Raw genomic sequence first — 21,370 nt, 5'->3', positions numbered from 1 at the left:
ATTTTCACATAAATGAACTCATTTGATTCTTGCAGCAGCCTTATTGGGTGGGCAGGGCGAGCATCAGGATCTCATCTTCGCTAACCAAGATTCCATAGAACGAGGGCCTTGCACAAATTTATAAAGCTAGATCTTCTGATGTTTAGTCCAGAGTTTTCTCCGTTGCACGCTCGTTTTTCCCTTTCTACACTCAGTCATTCCACAAGCATTTACTGAACTCCGGGATGATATCAAGGTAACAGACTAACTTCGGCCCAACCCCATACCCCTTTCAAAGCTATCCCAGGGGAAAAAGAAGCCCATCAAAGACATTCCTGAGAAAACCGATGTTCATCTGCGTGTAGAAGACAATGAAAAAAGGTCAGTGTGGCAGAATTAGCGTTGAACTGAAATTGACAGTTCCTGCGGCGCGAAACAGGGACTCTCCCGACAGACAGCAGGGGGGTGTCATCTCGTGTGGATGGCAAGCTGCACGGGGCCAAGTGGCGGGGTGGCGGCCGGAGGGCAGCGAGCGCGGCGTGCGTCCCCGGGGCCGCGGGAGGCGCGCGGCGTGTCCCCAGGGAGCGCGGGGCCAGTGGCGCGGCTCCTCCGGCGCAGCTCATCCCCGGCGGCGCGGCCCGCGGCTCGGCTCCGCCCGCTCCTCCTTAACCCGCGCGGGGAGGCGGCGGCGGCGGCGGCCGGCCGGGCGGGCGGGGGCGGGGGAGGAGCGCCGAGCGCGGCGCGGAGGCCGGGGAGGAGCCGGGGCCTGCAGCGGAGCAGAGCGGAGCCCGAGCCCCGGCCGAGTCTTGACACCGTCCGTCCGCCTCCTGGTTCCCCGGGAGCCCGGACTGGCCGGAGCCCGAGCGGTGGAGGCGCGGGGAGTGCCACGCGCCGGCGGGAGCGGACGGGACGGGACCAGAGAAGAGGCGCGGCCGCCGCCGCAGCAGTGACGGGCGTCGGGAGCCGCGGCCTCCCGGCCCCAGCTGCCCAGGCCAGCTCCGGGAGAGCGGGGAGTACGAGAACCCCACCCTCGGGGGCGCCCCAGGAGCGGAGGCGGGAGCGGGGACGGGAGCCACCTCTCCCCCGGCCGGAGAGATGACCCTTCGCGTTCGGGCGAGGGAAAGAAGAGACCTCTCTAGGGGACGAGTCTCTTCTTCCTAGAGGCGAGGAAGATCCCTGTACCGGCCCGGGGATGGAGCTCCCGAAGTAGAGGGGTTGATCCTTACCAAAGGCAGCGAGTGAGACCGCCCCGGCGAGCCTCCACTCCTCCAAACCCACTCTCCTCAGCTCTGGACTTTTGAGGCATAAAGGAAGGGGGATATGCCTATGGAGTAGACACCCTCCATCCCACCCACAGGGGAGAGGACTCCTTTTACACTCAGCGGCAGAGGACACTCCCGGGAGAGAAAAGGACTCAGCTCTCAGCCTTTCAGGAGAGGGGAAGAGCTCCCCCCAACTTCCTTGTACCTAGACGGTGGAACAGGGCAGAGCCCCTCCGCTCAGATCTCCAGCGGACAGAAAGAGCCCTCCACTCCCGACAGATTCAGTTTGGGGGGGAGGGGGACTCCCCCAAGGGGGAGGAGACAACTCCCGGTTGGGAGAGGCTCCTCCCCTCGTCCCCAGGGTCACCGGCCGAGTGTGGGGACTGTGCCACCTTCCCCAGGTGGGACCGCCTTCTCCTCCCCCTCCCCCCGCTCCTCCTCAGGGGACCCAGTTCCCCTCCCCAGCTTGGGGGGCTCAGCCAAGTACAGGAAGAGCCACTGAGGATGAGACTCTTCATCTGCCTCTGAAGAGGGGAGTCCCTCCAACCCCAAACTCCAGTACCAAGTGGTCCTGTCCCTCTGCTGGGGGAGACTTGGAGACAGGTCAGTGCTTGCTTTCTTTCATCTTCTCTCTGTCATCTTTAGGTACTAGTGGGTGTAGGGGGCTGAGATGGTGACTCTTGGGTTTCATTACTGGGGAAGGTAGAGTAACAACTCAGAACCTTCTGGGAAATGTGTTCTGAAGCTACTGGATTCAAGCCGTCATCTTGCTTCAGAGGCTCTGAGAAATGGGTTTCTTAGTGTTGGGGGACTAAAGGGATGGAATTCATTTGAGGTCCCTAGGGAAGTGTATGTTTTCATGCTGAGGGCAAAAGGATATCAGAAAACACCTGCATCTTCAGCACTCCATCCACACAGTGGAATAATGATGGCAAGCCACATCCCAGCCAGACTCCCGTGCCACTCTCCATCCTTGGGCCTTTTCATGCAGAGAGTGGGCTCCCACTAAAGTCGTGGTGGTATTTGGTGGCCTGGCCTTGTCTGGGGCTTCCGTTGGTATTACATTTTCTTACCTGTAACCCTAGGTCACTTAATGTCCACCGGAGCTGTTCTCTGCAGCCCACTGTGATTACTGCTCCCTTGACAAGAAAACCAGTCTGTCTCCATTCACCCTGCCTCCAGCACCAAGAGGCCACAGGGAAAATGGGGATCCCATGTCCCGAGGCAAGAAGAAAGGGTGCAGGGGAATGCCAGCCCTGGGTTGAAGTTCTTCCCTAATGTTGGCCGGGTACCACTGCCCCAGTGCCCTACACCACTCCTGTCTTGCTGACGGTTCTCCAGGAGAAAGCAGATCCTGGAGAGGAGGAGAGGAGGGTTGCTGCCTAGCCTCCTTCCAGTCTTGCATCAAAATCAGTTGACTGGGGCTTCCCTGGTGGCGCAGCGGTTGAGAGTCCACCTGCCGATGCAGGGGACACGGGTTCGTGCCCCGGTCCGGGAAGATCCCACATGCCGCGGAGCGGCTGGGCCTGTGAGCCATGGCCGCTGAGCCTGCGCGTCCGGAGCCTGTGCTCCACAACAGGAGAGGCCACAACAGTGAGAGGCCCGCGTACCGCAAAAAAAAAAAAAAAAAAAAAATCAGTTGACTGCCAGGGAGATTTGAGCCCCCAAGGAGTTTCCTTTCAGAAAAGCACCTAATAGTCTCACCCTCTGCCTCCCTGTTCCTTGTTCAATTCTGGGTCTCTGGAACCTTGTATGTAAGTTTTCTTTCATAAGATAATAGCAGGAATCATCAAAGCCCAGACTGTCCAGAAAAGGCAAGAAAAAGGTGCCAGGAACTCCTTCTGGCTGAGCCTGGGCTGTGGGTTTAGTAGTGCTCTGCCTTTCAACCTGGGATCCCTAGCTGGGTGCCTGCTCTCCTGCCTCACCTTTAGGAAATACCTCGTCTCCTGTAAGGGGCATTAGACCCCACAGAGAGTCTAAGTGGGAGGCTTCATCTTATCTGGGTTTTGATGTTTCCTCCATTCTCTGTCCGGGCATTGGGTGGACTGAGTCTCTAAGTACATCCACTGGGTCCTGGAAGTTACCTGTTAGTCGTGGTCAGTGAGACAGGGCTCTAATTCAGGTTTGTATGGCTGTGCTGTAGAATGATGTGCGTCTGTTTCTTACTTCAGGTGGATGTGGCTCTATCCACATCCGTGCAAGGTGTGGGGACAGGTACGTGTGTGCTTTTCAGACTAAGCCTCCAGTTACCTAGAACTGTGCGTTTCTGGTAGGCCTCTAAGAGCAGGTGCCCCTGTGTAGGAACGTGGAGAGGGTGCTGGTGAGAATGCCCAGCTGGGAGGAAAGGCTTGGCCTGCGCTGTCCAGTGGGAGCCCTCATGAATGGCTGCATGAGAGTCATCCCACGCAGCAGGGCAGCCCAGTCTCAGGCTAGGACCACTTCTTCTAGGACTGATAAGAGAGCTCCATTTCGGATGTAAATAGCATGAGGATCCTTGGTTCTTAACTCTAGAACTCCCTCCCCCATTTTTTGAAAAGAGCCAGCTCTGTGGAACAGCAGACTGTTTCTCACAAAGTACTTTACCAGATGCTGGAATGCTACTTGTTGAATGGCTCCGAGCGAGCTGGACCACAACACCTGCAGGTGTCTCACTGCCGCACAGTGTAACTGGCCTTGCTGGGACTGAGTTTCCCTAGTTCTCCTTGCCTCCGTGGAATCAGTTAGAAGCATATGGCTATTGATTTGGAGTAACTATGACTTAGAAGGTGCTACTTTCCAGATCATGTCTTATGACTAGACCTAGTTCCCCCGGAAAAATAAGGGATGATATTCCCCCATTTCTTCATCCTGGGAGTTTACTAGTCCTGGCATTGGTCAGTCCTGGGGCGACACTCCCCCCAAAGGAAATGTTTGAGATCCTGACATCCTGAAAACTATTGAGAACTCAGTGCGGGTGTAAACCACTGCAAGTTCGCTACTTCCAGGCTTACCTGGATGGTCTGTCCATTTTCTAATTTTCAATTTCTAATATTCTCCTTTTTTTCTCATTCAAAAATGGTAATTGCTATACTTACATAACACTAGTGCTTTAAAAATTTTAACTCAAGGTAATCCTCCCAACCACCCTATATAGGTACGGTTATCACCTCTGTTTTCCAATGGAGAAACTACAACACAGAGAGGTTAAGTAACTTGCCTGAGGTTGCACAGCCAGTAGGTAGTAAAGCCAGGATTGAAACCCAGGCAGCCTGGCTGGTAATCGGTAATGTGGCAGACTTAGCCACTGCTCTATTAGTTTCTGCGTTATGTACAGAGCAGGAAGTTATCATTCCTTAATGTCTGACCTTGGCACCATACAGAGAACAATTACTGACCTTTCAGAGAAAATGGGAAGAAAACTGTGCCTATTATTTTGGGTCTTACATGTCTCACCCAGGATCAGCCCCCGCCCCCCCCCCAAACATAGAATGTCTTTCTGTTCTTCTCTGCCTTTCTCCCAATAGTGTGGTGTTCATTAGACGTTCCATGGATGTGATGGAGCCTGCCCTTTGGCTGCCTTTCCCAGTTTCTATGGGTATTTCCTTTCAGTCTTCCAGCTCGAAGAGAAGAATGTAGCCTGACTCAGGTTCTGCCCCAGCCCAGTGGCACGAGGCCCACCTGCTGGGTAACTAGGTTGGTTGGACTGAGAAATGGAAGTACCTTTTGTGTGCCTTTCTAATAATAGCCCTGAACATTAGCCGGATGCCATTATTTTGGGGAGTGTGGCATGTGGGGCAGCCACTGGCTCTTTAAGCTTCTTTCACGTGCCTCCAGGCATGAAGCTTGGACAGTGTTTATGACTGCATCCCTTTTATTGATAGGGGGAAACTGAGGCAGGAAGATTTCAGGGAGCAAGGGGCGGTTCGGGACCTTTAGTGAGTTAATGTCAAGGTTCGGAATAGAATCAAGGAACCTCATTCTCTGAGGTTCCACACACTGGGCTGCCCTTCAAGTATGGGGAAGCGATGGGGGTGAGAAAATGGGATGGGTTTAGGGAGAATGGTGCTGAAAGATCACAAGGATCTTTCGCTGCGTCTATCGGAAGATATTTTGAGTGCTGGGGCGGTATCTGGAGGGCTGGCTGGGAGGGTACTGGAGAAAGGTTAAATTTAACCTCAGTGTCCTAACCTGGTACTGGGGAAGTGCTAGGGAAGGGCATAGAACAAGTAGCAAAAGGCCAAGGGTGCTTCGCTTTCCGGAATTCACGGTGATTGGCACTGCCAGATGGGTTCTGTAAACCACGTTGATTGTACGCTCATGTCCCTCCCTGTCCAATGTCTGGAGAGTTTCAAATGAAATGTGCCCTGAAGGCTTCTGTGTACTTAAGGTGAGACTTCCCAAGGAGCTTTAGCGGGAGACAATAGGGAATAGGGTAAAATTCCTTACAGACCCAGGAGAACCCTGGTCATCGTGAACCCGCTCATCGCCATGTCACCGTTCAGCTGGGATAACCCAGCTACAGGACCAGGTGGCTGCCCATCGCACCCTGCTTTACCCCAGAAGCTGTGCTGCTTTGACTTAGTAAAGCGCTAGGAGGTCTGAGGCTTCCTGGAATGCTTAAATGTCCCTATTAGTTTCCAAGTTTCCGTGGTTTTAGGGCAAGATGGTGGTGGTGGGATGGCAAGGAGAGTGGTGGGGAGAGGAGCTAAGGATAAAGGGGAAACCCCATCGTGGTGCTGTTTCTGAACAGGGACTTTAAAGTTTTTTCTCCTGTCAAGCAATTCTTGGGTTGCAGTTGGGTCTCACGCTGCCCAAGCCCCCGAGGCGCTAAGGTGTTTCCTTGAGCCTTCGGGAGTGGGCGTGTTGCTGGCGAGCGCAGGGCAGGGGACATGCGCGTGCTTGCAGAGACTGCGTGGGTGGGGAACTTGGGGAATTGGGAGATGAGTGAGAATGCTGACCCTTCGGAGAATGTCTCCAGGGGAGAAGAGTCTCTAACTAGACGAGGGAGCCAATAGCCTGAAAGATGTGTTGGAGGCGGAGACTGGGGTAGGCAGGCTTATCTGCGATTGAGCTTCTAACTACAGAGTGTGTGGGTGTGTGTGTAGTTGTATGTAACGCTGGTGCGTATTATCTGGGTGTGGATTTAGAGGTTATATACGGAATAGGTTTTCTGTCCAGGATTCTGAGGCATGTTAGCCTTGGACGCCTCGATGGACCCTCAGCAGGGGTCCGAGGAAGAAATCCTAGCTGGAATCTGGCCGGCTGTGCAGGCACGAGCCGGTCAGGCAGCAAGCGCTTGGGGGGTGGCTGGCATCGACCCCAGGGGAGAGCCAAATGGCTACCAAGTGGTTCCTGCCAGCCTTTCCAGATTCTGCGATACAGATCTCACCCACCGTTCTTCACCTTCCCCCACCGAGACGTCACTCTAGCTGCACCTCTCCGCCTGCAAGAGCGCCCAGGCTGCGTGGGTGGCAGCCGGGCGTGCAGACAGCAGGCGTGGGCGGGTTGGCAGCGTCAGGAGTTTGCATGGAGGTGCAGCGAGCGTGCGTGCCAGGCCGGGAAGGAAGGAGAGAGGAGGAGGGAGGGAGAAGGGGAGCTAGCCCTTAGCCCCAGAGTGGTTATTTTTAGCCCGGCGATCTGATTGTTACCGGTGAGCGCGCAGCTGGGTGTCTCCCTGGCTCAGTGCAGCAGGGCAGGCCGAGAGGTGGGAGGGCCTTGCCAATGACTTCTTCCTGGTGTCGGTGTCTGTGGGCGGGAGCTCGCCAGGGGGAGCTTTAAAGGTGCCAGGGCAGCTGTGCTCGGGCTCCGTTCGCTCTGTGTGTGACTCTGTGCCCTATGGGTAACGTTATGCCGTGTGTCTCATTGTGATCTCTGGTCGTGAGCCGCTGTTGATGTGTCCGTCTTGCATCTGTGCGTGGCTGGTCGTCACATGTAACTTATGTTGGGAACTATGTAATATGCCTCATGTGCACGCGTATGTGGGATAAAGAGGGTGAGCACTGGTATGGAACTGACGTGAAACATCTTTAAAAGTGTTGGTGTGCGCTTCATTAGTGTACACTTGTGTTTACTCTGTTTTTCTTTGCACATTCACCCGTGCTATCTGTGGTTGTTGAATGTAAATATAATAAGCATCACATAATTGGAGAATAGACTCTAGCTGATTTTACGTATTTATTTTATTTTTAAAATTTATTTCTACATAGTTTAAAAAAATTATGTTATAGGGCTTTAAGTGAGAAGAATTGAGGGAATAGCTCAGTTTGGTGGGCGGTTTGATCTGCTTTTTAGTCCTGTGCGAAGGGAGAGGCCTCTTGGCCGTGTTCCACGTGAAGATGTAGAATAAGTACCAGTCTATCACCTGGTAGGTGGCTGGTGACATATCCGTTTGGGGGTTCTGGTAACACCTGGTCGAGGGCTATCCCAGGGGAGGAATCTTCTACGGGAATTAGAGTGGGAAGAACCTCTCCTTCCCTTAAAGCCCTAGGATTTGTCTATTACTTGCCACCAGTAACCACAGGTAATATTTGTCTATTCTGTTTTCCTCTTCTCTACAGAACCCAGAAGTACCATGGCTTCTGACCTAGAGAGTAGCCTCACCTCCATAGACTGGCTCCCCCAGCTGACCCTCCGGGCTACCATTGAGAAGCTTGGGAGTGCCTCCCAGGCTGGGCCTCCAGGCAGCAGCCGCAAGTGTCCACCAGGCTCACCCACAGATCCTAACGCCACCCTGAGCAAAGATGAGGCAGCCGTCCACCAGGATGGCAAACCCCGATACAGCTACGCCACCCTCATCACCTATGCCATCAACTCCTCTCCAGCCAAGAAGATGACCCTCAGTGAGATTTACCGCTGGATCTGTGATAACTTCCCCTATTACAAGAATGCTGGCATTGGTTGGAAGGTGGGACGGCTTCTATACCCTGAGATGATTCTTAGCCTTGACAACCTTTTCCTCTACTTTTATTTCTTCCTATAACCTGGTCCAGTTCACTCTGAGCGTCTCAGAGTTGTGTGAACTTAAAAATCTCAGATCTCCCATCCGTCACTTTTTTTTCCAGAGTTGAACAACTTCCGTAAGGTGTATCGGGGACACGCCAGGGATACCGAGCCACTAAGTATAGTTATGGGGGCAACAGGATGCTGACGCTTATCAGACCCTCTTATCCTCTGGTTCATTTCACAGATATTTATTGCCACTCTGCTCTGTTGAAGTCACGTGCAGAGCGTGGCATTGCTCCATCCTACCCAGAGGTAGCATCTCGTCAGGTTTGCAGAGCTTCATTCCACATAGTCAGCATCTTTTGAAAAATTGTGTACGAAGAAAAAGAATAATATAATTAGGTTCTTCCCCAACAGCTCATCCACCATGCAAGGAAGGAGAGGATAAGTTGTTTGGCTGGAGATAAAGGAAAAAGGGGCCTCCTCTTCCAAGCAAAGAAGGAAGACTGATATTCTCAGTCCTTTGGAGCAATCACTCGCTTGCCAGTTGTTGAGTAGGAATGGGGATTTAATGTAGGTCTGTCACTCTGTAAATCACCGGCTGACATACAGACCAGATGATGAGCTGGAGACTGTTGAAAGCATTTAGTGTTTCCTTTAGAAATATGTTCCTCCTAGCTGCCATAGCCTCCACCCACCTCATCCAAGACATGGAGCAACAATATTTCTTTCCTCCAAGTGTGACCATTCCATGGGCTGTTGAGAAGACAAAGGCAAAGTGGGCCTTGTTTCACTCATAATTTATATTTTGTTATCATTCACATCATCAGTTTTTGCTTTTTTTTTTTTTCCCTTGGCCACACCACTCGACTTGTGTCATCTTAGTTCCCCGAGTAGGGATCAAACCCACGCCCTTGGCAGCGAAAGCTCGAGTCCTAACCACTGGACCGCTGGGGAATTCCCACATCATCAGCTTTAAAACATTGTTCTTTCACGACTGATAGAATGAATTAAGGAACGGGGCAGATGTGATTTTTTTTAATTGAAGTATAGTTGCTGTACAATATTATGTAAGTTATAGGTGTACAATATAGTGACTCACAATTTTTAAAGGTTATACTCCATTTATAGTTATTACAAAATATTGACTGTATTTCCCATATTGTACAATATAGCCTTACAGCTTATTTTATACACAATAGCTTGTACCTATTACTCCCCTATTCCTATATTGCCCCTGCTCCCCTCTCCCCACTAATAACCACAAGTTTGTCCTCTATATCTGTGAATTTGCTTCTTTGTTGTTTTATTCCCTAGTTTGTTGTATTTTTCAGATTCCACATGTTAGCGATATCGTACAGTATTTGTCTTTCTCTGTCTGACTTATTCCACTAAGCATAATGCTCTCCAAGTCCATCCATGTTGCTGCAGATGCAAAATTTCATTCTTTACTATGGCTGAGTAGTATTCTGGGGTGTGTGTGTGTGTGTGTGTGTGTGTGTGTGTGTGTGTGTGTGTGTGTGTGTGTGTGTGTGTATGCACACACCCCACATCTTCTTTATCCATTCATCTATTGATGGACACTTAGGTTTGGGCAGATGTGATTTTGAGGCATTTATATAGAGGCATTTATATACCTGTTGTTAGTTAGGTGGAAAGATGGAAAAACTATATAATCAGCTTTCTAGAAGCACCTGATAGTCAAATTTACAGCCATTACCTCTCATCAATTCAATTGCTTCCTTTTTCTTATCTCATTGCTCTTGCTATCTGATAGGTAATTTCCTCCATCAGTATAGTTAAGAGGTGCTTTGTTCACCCTGATACTTGAACTTTAGTGTGTGTTATATCCCTTTGTGTCCCTCTGGGCACTACTGGAAAATTTTCTGCTTTGCACGATGCTCAAATCTAACTTGCTTCTCTGCTTCCCCAGAATTCAATTCGGCACAACCTTTCTCTCAACAAGTGTTTCCGGAAGGTGCCCAGACCTCGGGATGATCCTGGGAAGGTGAGATTCTGCTGTAAGCGGTGAAGGGAGGGGAGGAAGGAGCGAGAAGTGGTTGACAGCTTAGAGTCCTATGGCTGTTTTAATTACCCAGAAGAGGAAATCATGTTAATTAGAGAAGCAGCTTTATTTTTTTCCTCAAAGGAAGAGCTTGATTATCAAGCTGGTGGGTCCCCATGAGAGTGAATGACTAAGGAAGACTGAAATTTTTTTTAAATAGAAATATTTATTTAAAAAATGGACCTTGATGCCCCCTTTTTTGTGCATGGTGCTCTTTCTAGGTGTAAAAGGTGGGCTTAATAACCTTTGTAGGAGTTTTTCTGTATAAGAATCCCATGATTTTACCTTCAGAAGGGAGAAGGGATCGATCATCCTCTTTGTTTGACAGCTGTGGAAGCTGAAGTCCAAGACACTTTTGCCTCAGATCACGTGGAAGGGAAGGGTTGGTCTGGACATTTCCAGCTCTTTGAACTAGATGCTGTGTTCTGTCCCTCTAGAATGATCGAGGCCTCAGTGAGCTGTTAGGACAAATTTAGTCCTCAAAAATAGCTGGTACCCTCAGGATTACAGTCCTGTGAATTTACAGTCATTTTTCTTTTCTTTCTTTTTTTTAAGGTTCCAGATAGATGATCTTCTTTAATGTTAATGTTATTTATTTATTTTTTTAAATTGAAGTATAGTTGAATTTCAGTCCAGTTATATTTTAAAAAATATAACTCTTATTTTATGTGAAAATCCCTTCAAATGTCTACTTTTCCAAAGGTGGGAATTTCCGTATATAATGATTTTTTTTTTTTCTTTATGGGGATGGGTTCTTCTTCTAGGGCTCTTATTGGACAATCGATACCTGCCCTGACATCTCCCGAAAAAGAAGACACCCTCCCGATGATGATGTAAGTCTCCACCTCAATGAGATGCCATTTATGAGCCAGCTGCTCCTTCCACATCTTTGCCTGCTTTTTCAGTCATTTCCTAAATTTGGGGCCAAGGTCAAATACCAGCAGGTGTGGAACCATTGGTCTTGGGAGGATGTTTAGCATCTGCTTATAGATTTCTCTTCTTTCACAACCCTCAGCTATCCCAGGACTCACCAGAACAGGAGGCAAGCAAGAGCCCACGGGGAGGCGTTCCAGGGAGTGGAGAAGCCTCACTGCCTCCCGAGGGGAATCCTCAGATGCCACTTCAGAGCCCCACATCTATCGCCAGCTACAGCCAGGTAGGAGGTGGAGGTGGCAGGGGATATAGGGATGGATGGATGGATGGATGGATGGATGGATGGATGGTTGAATAGATTCATATATCTGTTGGTTCAAAATTATGTGTTGAGAATCTGTGCTATGGTAGGCAGATAAATTGGGAAAGAAGGAGAAAGGGAAAGAGGGAAGCTGAGAGAGAGATGGAGAGAGAGAGACGACAAAGTTTTAAGAAAGATCAGAAAAAAAGTGGTGAGAAGACAAGAAAGAGAGCCAAAAAGGTTATGAGAAAGGAAAGATTGACTATGGATGTAGCACAGGAAAAGGGCGAGAAGCTACAGCAAGATAGGAACGAATGAGAAGAGAAGGAGAAAATGATGCTCACTCATTGAAAAGGTGGGAGAGGATGAAGAGGACAGGCAGAGAACTTGGTGTCCACTAAGGGGTTGTATTGGTCCCTCACGTAGGACATGTATCGAGTCTTTCTTACCTCTTTCTGCAGGGCACAGGGTCTGTGGATGGCGGAGCAGTGGCAGCAGGGGCTCCAGGCCGAGAGAGCACCGAGGGTCCCCCTCCCCTGTACAACACCAACCATGACTTCAAATTCTCCTACTCAGAGATCAATTTTCAGGATCTAAGCTGGTCCTTCCGCAACCTCTACAAATCCATGCTGGAGAAGTCCTCTTCGTCCTCTCAGCATGGTGAGTCTGGAGTGCGGAGGGGAGCAGAGACGTCCTTGGGTTTTTGAACAGATGGGGACATTCTCTTCTTTCCCTCTTTTTCTTACTTGTAACACAAGGAGAGGTTGATCACTGGTCAGGGAAAGCATGTCATGAGCCACAACTGTGTGGAGTCAGAGCTCTTCTGGCTTAGTTCTGAAGGACAGCTGTTTCAAGAGGCGAGCTGGGTCATTAGTTTCAGTAAGTGAGTTGGAGGAATCCCCCATCTGTTCGAACTAAGGGCCATGATTTTATGGCTGCCAGCAAGTCATTCTGAGGATGGCCACTAGGGGACAGCAGTAGTTTCCTTTTCCTAAGAATCCCTGCGTTTCACTGTGAGAACAATTTAATTTTATTTTTTAACGTATTTATGTTAATTTTAATTAGGAACAATTTCAAACAGATGCAAAAATAGAGAAAATAGTATAATAAACCCTCACGTTTTCATTGCCCAACTTTACCAGTTACCGATATGTTAAGCTTGTTTTGTTTACCACCCAGATTTTCTTTAAATGGAGGAATTTAATGCACATCGTTCTACTTGCAAATACTGGTTCAGTATGCATCCTTAATGACGAAGACTTTTCTTTTAGTTATGCATTGCCATGATGACTCCTAACACAGTAAATAATGCTTCCTTAATATCAGTTTATATCTCATCCATACTCAAATTTCCCAAATTACCATAAGAGAGTGATTTGAAGCCGTTATTGGGAGACTTTTTTTTTTTTGCGGTACGCGGGCCTCTCACCGCTGTGGCCTTTCCCGTTGTGGAGCACAGGCTCCGGACGCGCAGGCTCAGCGGCCATGGCTCACGGGCCCAGCCGCTCCGCGGCATGTGGGATCCTCCCGGACCGGGGCACGAACCCGTGTCCCCTGCATCGGCAGGCAGACTCTCAACCACTGCGCCACCAGGGAAGCCCCTAACCACTTTTTATCATTCCATTAATCTCCGGCCGCCTATCCAAGGCCACTGGACAGAACAAGATCTCATGATTCACCTAAAGTCCTGACTTCATCCCTACCTCTAAATTCTTTTTAAAAATTTAGGGGAATTCCCTGGTGGTCCAACGGTTAGGACTCCGCGCTTCCACTGCAGGGGGCGTGGGTTCAAACCCCGGTCGGGGAATTAAGATCCCGCAAGCGATGTGGTGTGGCAAAAAAATAAAAAGTAAAAATAAAATAAAAAATAAAAATTTAAGAAACAGGAATCACAGAGCACTGAACCAGACAATCTCTCAAAAAGTCTCCCAATAGGGGCTTCCCTGGTGGCGCAGTGGTTGAGAGTCCGCCTGCTGATGCAGGGGACATGGGTTTGTGCCCCGGTCCGGGAGGATCCCACATGCCGCGGAGCGACTGGGCCCGTGAGCCATGGCCGCTGAGCCTGCGCGTCCGGAGCCTGTGCTCCGCAACGGGAGAGGCCACAACAGTGAGAGGCCCACGTACCGCAAAAAAAAAAAAAGTGGTTAGGAGTCACTTTGGGGAAAATTGTCTTAATTGTCATTAATTGTCTTTTATATCCCAGGGGATTCCTATCTAGAGTTGTGTTGCTAGATTGCAGCATTCGCTTGAGGAATGAGTCCAACTCAGGTGATTTGGTTGATTGGAAGTAGGGAGCTTGGAGGGCTCCCAGAAACAAAGGGAAAAAATCAGCAAGGACAGCAGAGAGTTCACTCAAGTTTAATCACGGCTGAAGGCTGAAAGCCCGGGTCTCCATCTCGAGCTCTTCCCTGCCCCATCTGTGTGAGAAATTCATCCGTCCCCACTCTGCTGCGTACCCAGACTCCGTTTCTCGTAGTGACTGCAAGAGGCAGAAGCGTGTAGGACAATAAGGAAAAGGAGAGAACAGAGGCCCATGGCTTTGTTTCATTTATAATTTGCTTTTGGAACTTTACCTGATGTCCGATGTCTTTTGAAACTGTGATTCCAGGACTACATCCCAGATCCTTGAAAAATAGCATGAAAAGGTGCATGCTGACCTTTTGGCTAAAATTTCAGCGGTTGTCGGTGCTGTCGAGGGCCTCCGTCTGTCGGTTACCCCTGCCGGGGCGGGGGAGGAAGGGGGCCCAGGGGACCCTGCTGTCCCAGAACGTCCCGTCTCCAGCCAGTGGACGTCCTGAGTGATGCGTTGCCCCGCTCACGTACCCGCTTCCCCCCCCCCGCCCCCGCCCCTCCCCGCAGGCTTTTCGTCTCTCCTGGGGGACCTGCCGCCCTCTAACAACTACTACATGTACCAGCAGCCGCCGCCGCCGCCTCCGCCGCCGCCGCCGCCTCCGCAGCCGCAGCCGCAGCCGCAGCCGCAGCCGCAGCAGGCACCCGCCCAGGGCCCCTCCAATGTGGGCGGTGCGCCCCCCCTGCACACCCCAAGCCCAGATGGTTGTGCCCCACCAGGGGGGAAGCAAGCGGGGGCCGAGGGCTACGGGCCGCCCCCTGTGATGGCCATGCACCCACCCCCGCTGCAGCACAGCGGCTACCACCCTCATCAGCACCATCCCCCCACCCACCCTGCCCAGCCGCCGCCGCCGCCGCCACAGGCACAAGGCCAGGCTCCCATCAACAGCACTGGCTTTGGTGAGTAGGGAGGGTGCAGGGAGACCCTAGAGGACTGCGGGCTGAGCCCCCTGTTCTGACTCTGGCAGGAGGTGCGGCTGGTTAGGAAGTTTAACAGTGGGTCTTGTAGCCTCTCTCCCATGAGAGCTCGTCTGAGCCACAGAGGTTGCTGCTTGGAGCTCTGTATTAGAGAATTCTTGGATAAATTGGGATGGTTTTCCATATTCTTTTGCCCATGAGCTTGGCTGTCTGTAATTAAAGCATCGATAGCTTTGTTTGTCCTAAATCTCCAGGGAGGGAGAGTCCAAAATTATCTCGGTCATGCAGCTGATAACCTACGTAGACACAAGAATCTTGCATTCAGTAGTCAGTCTGCTGTCAGTTGGCGGCTCTCTTGCCCCTCACTCTGTCTCATTACCACGCCCCCCTCTTTACAGCCTTTCCTCCTGACTGGTGCTCCAATATTGACTCCTTAAAGGAAAGCTTCAAGATGGTGAACCGGCTCAACTGGTCCAGCATTGAGCAGTCACAGTTCTCAGGTTAGTGATCAAAGGATGGTGCCTGGAGGGAAGAGGGATATAGCGGAAGTGGAAAAACCCAATGGAAACCGGAACCAGGAGAGGATGGTTAAGTGAAGCTTGAGGATGGAGGATTTCATGTTACACAAGGTGGATAATATTGATGCTCTCTTCAAGTTAGTTTTAATTAATTTCTGCCTTAATGCAAAATACGACGGTGGTTTATTCCACTGAGTTTTATCTTCAGGAGAACAAGACTCTCAGGAATTCATCACCCTGGACCACTATTTTGTAGTTTTGTCACCATTTACTGACACTGTGACCACGGCTAATTCACTCAGTCACTTTGAAACTTATTCATCAGAAAGATGGAAATTATAATAAGAATTTACTAAGGAACCAAATGTAAAATAGATAGCTAGTGGGAAGCAGCCGCATAGCACGGGGAGATCAGCTCGGTGCTTTGTGACCACCTAGAGGGGTGGGATAGGGAGGGTGGGAGGGAGATGCAAGAGGGAGGGGATATGGGGATATATGTGTATGTATAGCTGATTCACTTTGTTATACAGCAGAAACTAACACAACATTGTAAAGCAATTATACTCCAACAAAGATGTTAAAAAAATTTAAAAAAAGAAAAGAATTTAGTAAGGAAGAAATGGAATGAGAGTTTGAAAATGTAGGACTCTAACGGATGTCAGTTATTGGTAGCGCATATAATCAGCAGTGTTGATTGGCCATCTAGTTGGAGCAGTGAGTTGGGCATAGAGCCGCTAGGGGCATTGGGGCGTCTGCAAGGCTAGCCTTTCTTGCTGCTCTGTTTGCAGAGCTGATGGAGAGTCTGCGGCAGGCAGAGCAGAAGAACTGGAGCCTGGACCAGCATCACATTGCCAATCTGTGTGACTCCCTCAACCACTTCCTCACTCAGACTGGTCACGTGCCCCCACAGGGGGGCTCCCACCGGCCACCCGCCCCTGCCCGCATTGCTGATTCCTGTGCCCTCACTAGTGGCAAGCAGGAGCCAGCCATGAACCAAGGTACCGCACAAAGCAGGCTGCCAAGGAGGTGGAGACTGGATGATGTAAAGGAAGGGGGACGAGAAGGGCAGAAGGGAACTGAGAAACATCAGCTTATGAGCAGTGATCCAAATGCCAAAGAAATAGACCGTATGATTCCTTTTAGATCTTGATCTGGGAGGTCAGGGTTACTGAAGAAAAGGGAGGAGAAAGTCCCTGTTCCAAATTTGTGTCTCAGTAACCCTTCCCTGGATTGTAATTAGGTGGAGTTGTGATTCTCTACAGTTATATGGTCTTCAAACTGGTGAAGTAAGAGTCAATGATCACAGTTCCATATTTGTCATCCTTCTGATAGCTGTGATATTGAACTCCACTAGTATTGGGTCCCTTTGTGCCCTAAGTGGTGAGGACTGATAGCTTCTGCAGAAAGCCTTGATGCCCACAGGAGCTACAGAACAGAGCAGGGAAGGGAGAAGAGATGAAGGGGAGGAAGAGTACTTTTTTATCCCTCTCTGTCTGACTCTGCTTCCTTGAATACGATGGTCCCACTCACTTAACTCTTGTCTTGCTTTGGCAGTGAACTCTTATGTGCACCCTCAAGCCCCCCACCTCTACCCGGGTCCATCACCAATGTACCCACTTGCCACCCAGGACTCAGCAGGATACAATCGCCCAGGTAAGAACCAGGAAGCTTGTTTCACCACCAGCGAGTCGTTTGGCTTTCCTATGGCTCCGAACCTGCATTCTTGGCTCTTTTGCCTGCAACTGCCGGGAGGGGGTGAGCCTTCCTGATTCTCAAGGCTGGAGGGTGGTCCACCTGCTGGGGAGGTGTATGTCATGGGAGACTAAAGAAGACCGACTTACTTTAAAATGAGCTCGTGCCTGCAGTGATGAAAGGAAGTAGAAGCATGGCTATAAACAAAAGATAGACGTGTAGAACATTTATGCCTGGCTTCGGAATCTAAGTGGGAGGTACACTCAGACAAATGACATGAACATGTTATGCAAATGTACCTGCTTTGTGCCCACATCTGCTTTCTTGTCTTCCTGACCTCTAGTATCAGGGTTCTGGGATTGAACTACCTCTGATGGTGAGAGTAGGTGGGGAGACCCTAAATTGCCATAAATACTACAGAACGAACAGATCCTTCACCTTTAAATGCATTTGAGAAAAATCACTGTTATCATGCTGCCTAACCGCAGTGTTTTCAATTTTGGAGGTGACGTTCATCTCTTTGTCCAAGTTTTCCTTTTCCGTGCGATTTGTATACAAATTTCTGTATTGCTATTTCATGTAATAGTATATTCTGTATGTTTTTTTTGTCATTATTATGTAGTCTTCCTAAGTATAATTTTTTTTTCTTTTTTTTTTGTTTTTTGGCCGCGCATCGTGGCTTGCGGGATCTTAGTTCCCCGACCAGGTATCACACCCGGGCCCTTGGCAGTGAAAGCGCAAAGCCCTAACCACTGGACCGCCAGGGAAGTCCCCATGAGTATAATTTTTAATGGCTGCATACTGTGACATTGCCATGTGGCCTAGTTTACTCTGAGTCTTTCCTGAGATCTCACTGAAGTGGTGGCCGGAAACAAAAATAACTCTGGGCTGATAAGGACCATAGTTTCCCCAGACCTTCCCCATGGTGGTGTTTGGGGTTGACGACCATCCGTCAAGATGGATAGAATGGCTTCCCATCCACTCTCCTTTTAATCTCCTTCTCTCTTCCCACAGCACACCACATGGTCCCTCGGCCGCCAGTTCCACCTCCTGGGGCCAATGAGGAGATCCCCGATGACTTCGACTGGGACTTGATTACCTAGTGCATCTGAGAGCCTGGCCATCAGCCCAGGGCTGGGTGGTGAAGTCTGGCAGTGGGGAAAGCACAGTCCCAGCCCATCCCTTCCGCCCTTGCCTGTATATAGATATATATCCTCTTTTTTTTTTTTTTCTTTCTCTGCCAGAGAAGCCACCGCAAGATGCTGCCGAAGATAACCCCCTCTTTTCTGCCTCATTCTTCCTCTTCCTTCTTGTTTTTTTCCTAATTCTTTTATTATTATTCTTATTATATTATTATTATTATTATTGGTTATATGCTGTCTCCGGTCTCCTGTCCCTCCACCATGGACCACGTCCACCTCTTGCTAATTTAAAATCATCTGGCTGGAAGGTGAGGCCATGAGAGCCGCAGAGAAGGGTCTCAAACTTTGATTTCCTTTTCGTTTTGGGAAAGTCAGCGCTAGTCCCACCTTTCAGCCCCACGTTGTTTTCTGTGGGTATCCGTTGGATCCAGGACTGGAGAAGCCACGTTATCGAGTAGAAGGGATCTAAAACACTGCTTGGCAACCATGAATTTGCAGGTTTTACTCAATGGTGCTAATTTTGTCCTCTGAGCTCTTCCTTGTCCCTTTATCTCTCCAATCCTACTTCTGCTGACCCTCATTCCCCATCAAGGGTGAGCGTGATGGTGGTGGCAATAAAATCCTAGTGGAATAGGAGGTCTGGGTTGGGTCGGGTAGAATATCATAGAGGGATGATGGAATATAAGACAGTCAGAAATTGCGTCTGTGCTACTCTGTCAGATAAACTGCCATTGGCTTATTCCTGGCCTGTTCTCTGTAGGAGCTAGAGTCGGGCTTAGCCAGAACTCTGCTTCTCTGGTGGAAATGAGGACAACTCTTCAGCATAGGTTCAGCTTTTTGGAGATGGTTTCAGTTGAACCATTTTGACTTTTTAAACATCATTTTCTCTGGAAATCAACTGTGGCTTTTATTTGCATTTACCAATTATCCTTTCACCCCCTTATCTCATTCAGCAAATATTATTTTGTCCTCCTTTATTTGTCTACTCATCTCTTCCACCCATGGTATTTTCTTCCCCCATTTTCTGGCATTCTCAAGAAAGGAGAGTAACCCATTACTCCTTGTAGTCTCACCACAGCCTAGGGCAAGACGGGAATCTCTTTCCCACCCATCATAGCAGAACCAAACCTACACTACTGGTGGCAGGAGGGTGCGGGGAGGAGAGGGGAGCTGGCATAGACGTGGGTGGAGAATATTTCAGTTATTTAACAATGTAGGCAAATGCTTCTCTTGGAATCCAGATCATTGGGGCTGAGGCTTTGGCAATCAGGCTTTTGAGGGGTGAAGGGAAATTGGTAGAGGGGAATAAGTAACCTAAAGCAAAGAGTTCCATGAGGGCCAAGGGAGACCGCCCCCGCCCAGAGAAAGGTACAGGGATAACTTAACCTCCTTTAACAAGGAGTGGCCATGATTTATTGCTGCAAAGTACTTAGTGTATATTTGATATTAATCATTGAATCTTAGTCATGAGAGGGGAGAACAATTTTACTTCTGTTTTTATTTTGCTGAATGTTCACTTTCTCAAAGCTGCAGGACAAAATGTACCGAATGGACAAGGCCACTCTCTCTGTGATTTCTGCTTTGTGTTCATATTCTTTTATTTACCCATGCTTTCTGCTCTCCTGCTTGTCCCCCTCATCTGCCCCTTCCTTTCTTTGTAAGGGATGCTATATGAGTTTGTTGAAGACGTCCAGTGAGGCTGAAGTCAGGGGGCAAGAAAGGGCAGTTAACTAAACAGCACTTTATTTCTTTGAAGTTCTTTGTAAGAAGTAGGGGTGTGAGTGGTGTGAATCCCCCATGGTGTCGGAGGGCAGTTAGTGGGGTTGAAGTATGCCGTAAGATTTCCCCTTGGGGAAGGGAGAATTTCTCTTGAGGGTGGTGACACGCCTTTGCCCAGTGTCCTTATCTGAGGCGTGTCTTCCTTACCCTTCCAGTCAAGGTGCCTCCTACATACAACGTCCCATCTGTTCTCCCTAAGATTCCCCCTTGACAAATCATCACTCTTTTCTAAACCCCTTTTCTACCCAGATCCATACAGGATTTGCAAGGGTAGACTAAATCAGACATGTAAATGTCTCTTGTTTATATTTCATCTGTGTCTTCTGAAAACGAGGGTCATTAAGAACTCTGGCAGGCAGCCGGAGTAACTGAAGTCTGGGGCTAGGGCTGGAGATTGGCCGTCAGGCCTTCTGGGATTTTAGCTCCTCTCCACTAAACCCAGCCTTGCTAAATGGCACAGGACAAACCTGACCCTCTTTGGGCCTCGGTTTCCCCTACCCTCCATGAAATGCAAAGAATCCTACTTTGTCTTGTTGGTCCAGCGTTGCTGGCCGTGAAAGTTTTGTCATTGTTGTTGTCTTGGGTGATGTGTGTGAAACTGCAGGAGCTCACTGCCTAAAAGAGGAAGTAAGGGAGAAAGTGGAGGAGAGGGATGGAAGGAGCAATTCGTTGGTATTGATCCGCCCATCCCTGCCTTTCTCTCTTCAACCCCCACGTTTCTGGTTTGGTGAGTCCTTCATACCACCCATAATGCTTTGCATTGGTGCAGGCTGGGGCGGGGGGTGTATGGTCTCACAAGTTGTTGTTGTTTGCATGCTTTCTTAATAAAAAAAAAAAGAATGTTTATGGTTTTATCTTCCTGGCGCTGGTCTTAAATTTGTTTTTGCCAGGGTAGGAAAAGAGAAATGTGAAAGCATTTGTCTTCTATTGCCCCCCTCACCACCCCTCACTGGGTTTGATTAGTTGACCCTGACATTCTTGGTAAGATTGATGGGAAAAAAGAATTAAAAGCATGCCTTTAACATTCTTTTTTTCAAATGCTATTAAATATAGCGAAATATCGTTGGGAGAGGCAGTGCCCCCTTGCAGCTTGATGTGTGGGCTAAGCCATCTTGCTTGCATTCTGGGATATTGTAAAGATTAAAGATCCTACAATTTGAGGAAGACTTGGGTCCCCCTCTGGGACTCCCAGTGAACACTTACAGGTACTCGCCAGAGTTTTTCATTGGAAATGAGGGAATTCCAATGGTAGGGATTTCTTCAGAATACATTTCCAGGGTAAATAGAACTCGCAAAAGGAGTCCAGAAATGTCAACTATTGAACTATTGAATCTTTATAACTATGCCAGAATCATTCACCCTGGTATCCTATACAGTAACCCTAGAAGTTAGGGACTTATACCCAGGGTCCCATGAGAAATGTTGGGATTTCCAGAAGCCCAGCTAATCATCATTATAGTAAGCCTACGGCTACCCACTATGAGATTTATATTTGCCGTATGTTTAGAGGTTATGATATATTCTGAGAGTCAAACAATTAAAAGGATCCATGAATCTCTCAGCCTTGCAAG

The 21,370-nt window shown here is 49.2% G+C and overlaps 1 protein-coding gene across 2 annotated transcripts; it reads left to right on the top strand.

Moving 5' to 3' along the window:
- Window positions 1-753: 753 nt before the first annotated feature.
- Window positions 754-20,643, top strand: FOXJ2 (forkhead box J2). Of its 2 annotated transcripts, none has more exons than XM_082664932.1 (11): window positions 754-1,844; window positions 7,778-8,124; window positions 10,096-10,170; window positions 10,992-11,060; window positions 11,243-11,383; window positions 11,863-12,061; window positions 14,261-14,650; window positions 15,067-15,168; window positions 15,975-16,184; window positions 16,741-16,839; window positions 17,893-20,643. In XM_082664932.1, the coding sequence occupies exons 2-11, from the start codon at window positions 7,792-7,794 to the stop codon at window positions 17,979-17,981; spliced, it is 1,707 nt and encodes a 568-aa protein (XP_082521058.1). In that variant the 5' UTR covers window positions 754-1,844; window positions 7,778-7,791; the 3' UTR covers window positions 17,982-20,643. The 2 variants fall into 2 exon arrangements, with proteins under 2 accessions (XP_082521058.1, XP_082521059.1); XM_082664933.1 differs by lacking the exon at window positions 754-1,844 and adding an exon at window positions 5,522-5,607.
- The last annotated feature ends 727 nt before the right edge of the window (window positions 20,644-21,370 follow it).

Source organism: Grampus griseus, assembly GCF_964374135.1.
Source record: "Grampus griseus genome assembly, chromosome: 11".
NCBI classification, from domain to species: Eukaryota; Metazoa; Chordata; class Mammalia; order Artiodactyla; family Delphinidae; genus Grampus; species Grampus griseus.
Note: the sequence above shows the minus strand (reverse complement) of the source record. Positions and strands in the feature narration are given on the sequence as shown.